This window comes from Salvelinus alpinus, chromosome 7, assembly GCF_045679555.1.
Source record: "Salvelinus alpinus chromosome 7, SLU_Salpinus.1, whole genome shotgun sequence".
NCBI classification, from domain to species: Eukaryota; Metazoa; Chordata; class Actinopteri; order Salmoniformes; family Salmonidae; genus Salvelinus; species Salvelinus alpinus.
This window is the reverse complement of record NC_092092.1, coordinates 30,050,567-30,060,939: the sequence shown is the minus strand read 5'-3', so window position 1 is coordinate 30,060,939 and position 10,373 is coordinate 30,050,567. Positions and strand designations below refer to the sequence as shown.

Genomic DNA, 10,373 nt, shown 5'->3' with positions numbered 1-10,373 from the left:
GAGGAGAGTGCATAGATGTGAGAAGGAATACAACGTGGCTGCTATAAAAGTGAACTGTGTTTGCACGTGATCAGGGGTGTATTCATTCCGCCAATTCTGTTGAAAAACATTTCTGAAACAGAAGCAAACGGAACAAAACAGGAATAAACATACCTGAATTTGTCCAAACTTAACTCTTGTTTGCAAATGTTGGACTAGTGATTACTCCCGATATCAGCTAGATGCAGGCAAGAGTGTGCAAGGCGGTTTTGTAACGCTCGTCTGATGAAGAATGAGGAGTGGACCAAAGCGCAGCGTTGTACATGTTCATGATTTTTTTATTAACTCAGAACACTTTGAACAAAAAAACAAAGAGACAAACGAACAGTTCTGTAACTAAACTAAACCGAAAACAACTACCCACAAACCCAGGTGGGAAAAAAGCTACCTAAGTATGATTCTCAATCAGAGACAACGATAGACAGCTGCCTCTGATTGAGAACCACACCCGGCCAAACACAAAAAAATAGAAAACATAGAAAATAAAGAAACTAGAATGCCCACCCTAGTCACACCCTGGCTTAACCAAAATAGAGAATAAAAGCCTCTCTATGGCCAGGGTGTGACAGGTATTGCATGTGTCTCTCTGTCATCTCAAATTTGTCGACTTGTGCACCTACATTGTAAACTTTCATTTATAAGCTAGGTTGTAGCAACCTCCTGATGGGTATAGGGAAAATTCAAGTATCATGTAGTAGCCTAAACCCATCACTTTTACATTGAACTGGGTGAATGGAATATGAATGCCAGTCATCCAATATGTTGTAAAAATCGTCCTCCCTCATCTTAAAAGGCACTGACCGCCACTGGTTTTGAATGCATGCTTAATTCCCCCAAAAACATTTGGATCAGCAAAGGGCATTTTCTCGACAGTTTACAAGGACCAGAGAGGCACATTAGCAGGCCTGTCATATTGAATATTTTGTGAGGATGTACTGGCGTTAACAGATAGGCCTACCATCAAAAACATGGCCTTCTCATGAGCTGTTTGTCGTGGATCATCATTCTCCCAAGTGTCCTATAATTAATAAAACATATAATATATATATATATATATATCACCTTTATTTAACCAGGTTGGCCAGTTGAGAACAAGTTCTCATTTACAACTGTGACCTGGCCAAGATAAAGCAAAGCACTGCGACAAAAGCAAAGCAGTGCGGCAAAAGCAACACAGAGTTACACATGGAATTAACAAACATACATTCAAACACAATAGACAAGTCTATATACAGTGTGCAAATGAGGTAAGATACGGGAGGTAAGGCAATAAATAGGCCATAGTGGTGAAATAATTACAATTTCGCAATTAAACACTGGAGTGATAGATGTGCAAGTAGAGTTACTGGGGTGCAAAGGAACAAAATAAATAATAACAGTATGGGGATGAGGTAGATGGATGGGCTATGTACAGGTGCAGTGATCTGTGAGCTGCTCTGATCTGTGAGGTGCTTAAAATTAGAGAGGGAGATACGAGTCTCCAGCTTCAGTGATTTTTGCAATTTGTTCCAGTCATTGGCAGCAGAGAACTGGAAGGAAAGGCGGCCAAAGGAGGAATTGGCTTTGGGGGTGACCAGTGAAATATACTTGCTGGAGCACGTGCTACTGGTGGGTGCTGCTATGGTGGCCAGTGAGCTGAGATAAGGCGGAGCTTTACCTAGCAGAGACTTGTAGATGACCTGGAGCCAGTGGGTTTGGCGACGAATATGAAGCGAGGGCCAGCCAACGAGAAAGTACAGGTGGCAGTGGTGGGTAGTATATGGTGCTTTGGTGACAAAACGGATGACACTGTGGTAGACTGCATCCAATTAGCTGAGTAGAGTGCTGGAGGCTATTTTGTTAATGACATCGCCGAGGTCAAGGATCGGTAGGATAGTCCGTTTTACGAGGGTATGTTTGGCAGCATGAGTGAAGGATGCTTTGTTGCGAAATAGGAAGCCGATGTGGCCACCAACATGCTCACACATGCGCAGTTATTCAGGCATGCTTACCAGTGCGCTCTGCCTTCTCGCTTCTCTAAGAAGCACCTAGAATCAAGAATGCTTCAATAGAACGAGCTTTTGATTGATTGTCAATGTTCTATGGTTGGAGGGACCGGGAAGAAAAATCGCTCTGAAAGTGACCCAAATGATAGCTCTAGTTATTGTTCTCCACTCTTTTTGTAGTTAGCGTTGTAGTGTGAACACTGCTGTTCACTTGAATTGGAACGGTTTTTTAAATCGCTATAGTTAGGTGTTGACGTCCCTTAACGAGTCCTAAATCGCGCAAAAAGTTTCAAAGTAAAAGTATTCCCTTTACTTGAGCACAATATCACAAATCGTAGTATGTTTAGCCTGTTTCAATATGCGTTCTTTTAATCTGATTCTAACCTCTCCTTTTGATGCTATTTTGGTAAGTATTGAGGCTTATTGTTGAGTTCTGGTGGTTATTTGTAAATAGGAACTTTGCCAAGGTGGGTAAATAAAATATGCAATCAGTACATGTTAATAAGGGGACATCGAAATGTGTATTAAACAATGTTAAATATTAATGTGTTGAAAAGGAATTCATGATATAAAGTTCAATATTCCTCATTAAATAATATCTGGAATAATATTTAATTCCCTTTCCACTAGATGGCAGTGTTTCCCATGTTCCCAGTCAGAGGTCTGAGGATTCAAAAACTAAATATTTGACGCTCTTGAAATGCATCCGTGCGTTGGTGGATGTGCTGTACATTGTTATAAACAGTTATGTTGCATTGCTATATACTGTTATTACAGTTATTGATTGTTATAGAAACGTAAACAATTATAAAATATTATTACACTGTTAAAAAACAACAGATCTACTGTGAAGGTCTTTAGTTTTTTCAAATGAATATTTGTGTGGAAAGTTTACATCAACTGGACAGACAGCACATGTATCTGTTTAATTATTACCTGATTTGTGGTCAGAAATGTGGGTTGAAATAAGGGAAGGGTATTGTCTGTATTAACCAGTGATCTACTATAATACAGGGGATTATGTAAAGTTATAATAATACAGGTTATTATTCAAAGGTTCTACAGCTGCACCATCGAGAGCATCCTGACTGGTTGCATCACTGCCTGATATGGCAACTGCTCGGCCTCCGACCGCAAGGCACTACAGAGGGTAGTGCGTACGACCCAGAACATCACTGGGGCCAAGCTTCCTGCCAGCCAGGACCTCTATACCAGGCGGTGTCAGAGGAAGGCCCTAAAAATTGTCAAAGACTCAAGCCACCCTAGTCATAGACTGCTCTCTCTGCTACCGCACGGTAAGCGGTACCGGAGCACCATGACTAGGTCCAAGAGGCATCTAAACAGCTTCTACCCCCAAGCCATAAGACTCCTGAACACCTAATCAAAGGGCTACCCAGGCTATTTGCATTGCCCTCCCCCACCCCCTCTTTTACTCTGCTGCTACTCTCTGTTATTATCTAATCAGTCACTTTAATAACTCTACCTACATGTACATATTACCTTGACTAACCAGTGCTCCTGCACATTGATTCTGTACCGGTACCCCCTGTATATAGCCTCGCTATTGTTATTTTACTGCTGCTCTTTATTTGTTACTTTTATTTCTTGTTATTTTATTTTATTTTTATTTTTAGGTATTATTGTTTATTTATTTTAACTGCATTGTTGGTTAAGAGCTTGTAAGTAAGCATTTCACGGTAAGGTCTACACCTGTTGTATTCGGCGCATGTGACAAATACAATTGGATTTGAATTGACTGACAGTAGGTTATTGGAACAATATGATAGTGACTGTCGTAAAAATAAAAATAAATCAGTGGTGGCTGTAGCTTTCTGCCGAAAAAAAGACTATTGACGCAAATATGAATGGTATGACACTGGATCCTGTTAGCAGAGAGTCTAAGGATTCCAAATCCCCCCTCCCCCCATATTTGAGACAACTTCTATAAAATTAGCAGTACATTGGCAAAAGCCTTAATATTGCTATAATGATTTAAAAAAAAATTGTGACAGTTGACAGTAGATTTTTATCCAAAAAGATTGAATTACACAAATCTTCATGGCATGACAGAATATCCTATTAGTAGAGTGTCTGAGGATTCCTAATCACCCCCTCTTTATTGGAGACAATTTGTGTAGTTCCAACAGTACAGTAACACATAGCTGTATAATGCTGTAATAAAAAGACGGTTTTGGTAACAGTAGGTTTTCCTCCAAAGAACTATAGAATGACGCAGATCTTCCTGGTTTGACACCAGATTCAATTTGTAGTCTGAGGATTCCAAATCACCCCACTTTATTGGAGACAACTTGTATATAATTAACAATATGGTAGAAAATAGCTGTATAGTGCTATATCTTATTTAGTTTAAATATGTATATCAATCAAATATATTTTATAAAGCTGTTTACAGTGTTTTACAGATACTCTGCCAAAAACCCCAAAAAGCAAGTAATGCAGAAGCACAGTGGTTAAGAAAACTCCCCAGAAGGTAAGAACCTAAGCAGAAACTATGCTGTTGCCCTGAAAAAAGTTGCCCTTGAACAGGGAAAATGTGAAAATGTTTTCTTCAAAACATGTTCTGTTAAGAGTTGACAGTAGTTTAAAACCATTAATACTTCCAGCAACAGTGTTGGTATTGTTGCATCATTATAATTTAGAGTAAAAAAATTATGAGACAGTAAATCGATCTTTCTTAATTGATTTCAATAATACATTGTTAGTTTTTTCAATAAATTCATATTTTAGTCACTTCAAACTTTAATATTTGTGATTTTAAATCAGAAAAAAAAGTCAAGTAAAACAATTACAGAGGACTTTTATTTTGAAATGATGCCGTATGATCACGTGACCGTAACTAGGTTCACAATGCCTAACAAATCTGTGAGCTCGCGACCTCTCCACTGGGAAAGATTTCGCCTGAAAATAGGAAGAATATAAACCAGGGGAGCAGCTAGCGGAGCTGGTTATCAAAACAAAACCGAAAAAGTTGTTGATGCTTCAATGATTCTGCAAGAGGCGCTTTGTCCGTTTACTATGTGTCAACGGGGAGTGAATTTCGCTGAACATTTATATTCTGGACCGTTTTAACCCAAGCTAAACAGCTAGGCGAGAGGATTTCTAGCTCGCTAGCTAATTTACTGCTATAGCCAGCGAAGAAGCAGTGGTGGTAGACTTTGCAAAGAGCAACTGCTAGCTACGAATGTAGCTAGCCAGCTCTTCATAGCCAGCTACCTCCACTTTTGCGATTTTCCGTCAAATGGGTGCATGTTATAATGTGCAGTTGCTGTTTTTGCAATTTGCACAATAACGTCAATGATTACAAAAACCAAGCTAGTTTGTTTGTTAATCGCTTAGCTAACGTTACTCGTTCGGCTTTGTGAATTAAGGGCAGGCCATGGACTGAATAACGTACAAGAATGGTGTCTCGCTATCTTGATGACTAGCAGTCATATATTGGATCATATAAATTGGGTACAACTAAACAATAGAAACCTTGAATTTGGTTTGTGTGTGTAAAACTCAAGACCACTAACGTTAGTTAGCCTATATAGTCATTTGGATCATCATGCGTTGGATTGCTGGGCCCTTGTTCCAAATTGGATGAAAGAAACGCAGAGAACGGATTATCCAGTCGTCAATTTTGAACTAATTTGCATTTACGGTGAACGGAGGCGATATACAATGTCTACAGCGAAAGAGAACCCTTGCAGAAAATTTCAGGCGAACATTTTTAATAAAAGTAAATGTCAGAACTGCTTCAAACCTCGGGAGTTGCATCTCTTGACCGATCAAGATCTGAATCAGGTAAATAATTTTTATTGTGATGATGTAGCCACATTACAGTTCACATGTTACAAACACCTATGCGACAATGTGACCATTTGGGCGTCTCGAGTTTGCTGTTACTGTCAAGTTGTGTAACAGTCGAATTTTGGCAATATTTTAGCCAGCTACCTAGTCAAACTTCCAGTTAGTATTCTAAAACCTTTAGAAACTGAAAATGTAATTTCATGTTGTCTACTTTGCCATCCTCAAGTCTATTAATTGGAAGTGTCTGTTATTTATAGTTCAGCATGTGTGTGTCATTCTGATTGTGTCCTCATTCCGTGACCATTTGTTGAAGACTGACTCCTTTAGAGATGAACTAATGGTGTGTGTATGTATGTATAATCTCCTGCTTCAGTCTGACAAACTAAGGCGTGGTCTGCTAGGAAGAAAACCAGTGTTTCTCACGATCAACCACTGGTTCAATATGAGGAATCAGTTGTAATAATAGGACCCTGGTGTAAAGCTACAAATGAACATTCGATTTGGATAGATTCATTTTATAAGGGAGGTTTGACCAGCTTCAGGTTAGGAATAACATTTATTACTGGCAAATAACACCATCCTCCCAAAAGGAGGAATCAGCTGACCCATCGTGGATCCTGTCCAATTTTTGGGAGACATTGTCCTGAAACATCCATATGACTGGCAGGCAAGGTCACCAGCTGACTTAAGGGACTGTGCTGCCACGCTCCGATAACTGTGGCCGCAAACAAGAAGATTGTGTCCTCCTGAACTTGACCCCAAATTCAACTTAAGTGTAGGCCTACACATAAAGTCCCCACAATCAATCAAATGTATTTATAAAGCCAAAGTGCTGTACAGATTACCCAGCCTAAACCCCAAACAGCAAGCAATGCAGGTGTAGAAGCACGGTGGCTAGGAAAAAATGACCTAGGAAGAAACCTAGAGTGGAACCAGGCTATGAGGGGTGTCCAGTCCTCTTCTAGCTGTGGAGATTATAACAGAACATGGCCAAGATGTTCATAGATGACCAGCAGGGTCAAATAATACATCACAGTGGTTGTGGAGGGTGCAACAGGTCAGCACCTCAGGAGTAAATGTCAGTTGGCTTTTCATAGCTGATCATTTAGAGTATCTCTACCACTCCTGCTGTCTCTAGAGAGTTGAAAACAGCAGGTCTGAGACAAGGTAGCACATCCGGTGAAATACTGTATGTGTACTCAAGTCGTATTACAAGTCCCCTTGGTTTCCTTCACCCAGTGAAGTAGTGAATGAGAGGATTTCTATCTCTGAGATCATTAGCTAGTTTCTGTTGTATCCTATAATTGATCCCATGCGATGAGGTCCAGATGGGCCCTTGAACATGGCTTAAGAACAGCAACGCCAGCAAGCATCCTCTCCTCCACAAAATGTGTGTGATTGAGAAAGTGTGCATGTGTTTCTCTGCTTGTGTATTAGTGAGTGTGTTTGCGTTTCTCTGTGTGTATGACAGCCTGCTTGTGATTACTGTGGGGTTAGACCTGGACTCCTGAGTCAGGACTAGAATCTTAAAGCGATTACATCACTTCTTTAATCCTCCTGAGACCCAGCCTTGCTCTCTCCCAGGGCCTTTATGACGTCACCAGTGGAACCAGAGATGCTTCTATCCGTTGCTCTATCCATATAGGGCTAGTAATGAGTTGTCTCATACCAGTGGAGTCTGGGGAATTTAAACAATACGCTACAGCTAGCTAGTTCTAATCTCATAAAAAAAACGACCCTTTAAAATAAGTTTAGCCCAAATCTATCCAAGGAACTAGTCATGACATTGACTGCCATTGGACAGGAAAATGTAAACACTGAAGAATGTAGCCTATCTGCACTCTCATATTCTGTAATGACGTCCTTAGCACTGAGTGGATTAAATGAAAACACTAAAGTGGAAATCATAAGTGAAACAGAGGGTGGTTCCACTTCTATGCTCTCGGCCTCTGGTTAGTAGATGCACCCTGGCTGGGTTAAGTGTCTCTTAATGCAGTTTGAACACTATGCATGGCTTCAAGAGGCGCTCATTAGTCTAACTGAATTTGAGCCCTAAATGTAAAGCGAGTTATTCTGAATTTGGAAATGGGGGTTGTTTATCTCAAACTTTAACACACTTCAGTCATTCGTTCACGCCTCATAAATACAACATTGAAAGAGATATGCCTAGCCCACATGGAAAAGTTATCTGAAAGGAAATTAATGTGAAGGAAGAGTGTTTATATTGCAATCTTTGTTTTACACACCAAGGGATCGGAGGGGGGGGGGTGTCAGAGCAAATTCTTTCTATTGCAATTTGTTTAGCCTGAAAAATATTTTATTTCCCTAAAGTGTAGACCTAAATGCCTGTAAACTCTGGTGCTGGTATATTTAGTTGGTCACGCAGTGTTTCCCCTAGCATTTTTCCAGCAGCGGTGGAGTCAGGCAAGGTTGTTCTAGATCAAAACAGAGTGTAGGTGGTAGCCCAACCACGCCGTTGGCTTGGCCTAAATCGTTCCGGAATTGGCGGCGTAGAGAGATGTGGCGTTTTTCAGTTCATTTCCTGTAATTCTCTAAATTTTCCCATGGAGCTGAGAAATTTTTCTGCAGCGTGAAAGCTAATTTCCTACAATCCACACTCATTTTGCCATGGCTAATTCTGTGTTCTTATGCTCAAACATAATAAAACCAATGGGGCCCCCGGGCATGTGCCCTACCAGTAATCCAGCCATGTAAAAAAAAATATACTCAAATTAGTTTTTAGAATGGTCTATTATCCCTGACTTTCTAGCTTTTATTTTAGTAATTTCTAGTTCTCAAAGATCATATTATTAAAAAAGTTTACATTCTGCTGGGAGAGGACGATAGTTTCAAAGGTGTTTTTTCTGGATCAAGGCTATTGCTGAGCTACGCTGCTCTGTAGTTCCCGAGGCATCGGTGAGATAGAGAACCCACTCAGGATAGAAGGTGGGAGGCAGGGAGGAGGGAGAGTGGCAGGCAATGAAATGGTGGAAATACAGGCAGAACAGTTTGGGAGTGATTGTGGGGGATGATGGGAGTATAGAGAGCGAAGGAGAGTGAAAACCCAGGGAGAGAGAGGAGGCAGGGGTATGGAAAGATTTGAGGGAGGAGAGGAAGAGCTTGTGAAAGTGCGGGGTTGGGATTGAACCTGGAACAGAGTTTCTCACAGGTTACTCACCAGTGGAGCCCCGAGTTCTCAAATTAATGTACATAGATCTCAATTCCACATGGTCCAAAATGATGTCTTAGACCTATAAGTTCCAGTTCTATCTATACTGAACAATAATAAACATGCAACAATTTTAAATATTTTACTGAGTTACAGTTCATGTAAGGAAATCAGTTAATTGAAATAAATTCATTAGGCCCTAACCTATGGATTCCACATGACTGGGAATACAGATATGCATCTGTTGGTCACAGATGCCCTAAAAAAAAAAGTAGGGGCATGGATCAGAAAACCAGTCAGTATCTGGTGTGACTACTAGTTTGTCAGGCTGTTGATTGTGGACTGTGGAATGTTGTCCCATTCTTCAATGGCTGTGCGAAGTTGCTGGATATTGATGGAACTGGAGTACGCTGTCCTATACGTCGATCCAGATCATCCCAAACATGTTCAATGAGTGACATGTCTGGTGGGTATGCAGGCCATGGAAGAACTGGGAAATTTTCAGCTTCCGGGAATTGTGTACAGATCCTTGCGATATGGGGCCGTGCATTATCATCTTGGAAACAGGTGATGGAGGCAGATGAATGGCACAGCAATGGGCCTCAGGATCTCATCATGGTCTCTGTGCATTCAAATTGCCATCGATAAAATGCAGTTGTGCTCATTGTCTGTAGCTTATGCCTGCCTATACCATACCCCCACCATGGGGTACTCTGTTTGCAATGACATCAGCAAACCGCTCACCCACACGACCCCATACACGTGGTCTGCAGTTATGAGGCCAGTTGGACGTACTGCCAAATTCTCCAAAACGGGGTCGGAGGAGGCTTATGGTAGAGAAATTAACATTCAGTTATCTGGCAACAGCGCTGGTGGACATTCCTGCAAGTCAGCATGCCAACTGCACGCTCCCTCAACTTGAGACATCTGTGGCATGTGTTGTGTGACAAAACTGCACTTTTTAAAGTGGCCTTTTATTGTCCCCAGCACAAGGTGTAATGATCATGCTGTTTAATCAGTTTCTTGATATGCCACACCTGTCAGGTGGATGGATTATCTTGGCAAAGGAGAAATGCTCACTAGCAGGGATGTCCAAATTTGTGCAAAACATTTGAGAGATATGCTTTGTGTGAATGGAACATTTCAGGGATCTTTAATTTCAGCTCATGTAACAATGGACCAACACTTTACATGTTGCGTTTATTTTTGTTCAGTGTACAATCACCAAGGCTCTGCATTGGTTTTACTTGGCTAGGAGTAGTAAGGTGAACTTTCAGATGGGTGTACCTTATGTTTGAATGGACCTTTTTGGCATGACTCCTAAATAAGTGGAGGATTGTACTGGGGAGGCAATAAGAGGTTAACGC

The 10,373-nt window shown here is 40.9% G+C and overlaps 1 protein-coding gene across 3 annotated transcripts in view; it reads left to right on the top strand.

Annotated features, from left to right (window-relative positions):
- The first annotated feature begins 4,891 nt into the window (after positions 1-4,891).
- The window catches only part of mprip (myosin phosphatase Rho interacting protein), a 71,449-nt gene continuing 65,967 nt past the window's right edge, over positions 4,892-10,373 (top strand). For 2 of the 3 annotated variants that reach the window (XM_071409773.1, XM_071409774.1), the window contains exon 1: positions 4,892-5,831. In XM_071409773.1, the coding sequence (XP_071265874.1) occupies positions 5,628-5,831 (204 nt within the window). In that variant the 5' untranslated portion in view covers positions 4,892-5,627. The remainder of the gene's footprint in view (positions 5,832-10,373) is intronic. The other variant, XM_071409775.1, reaches the window with a different exon arrangement.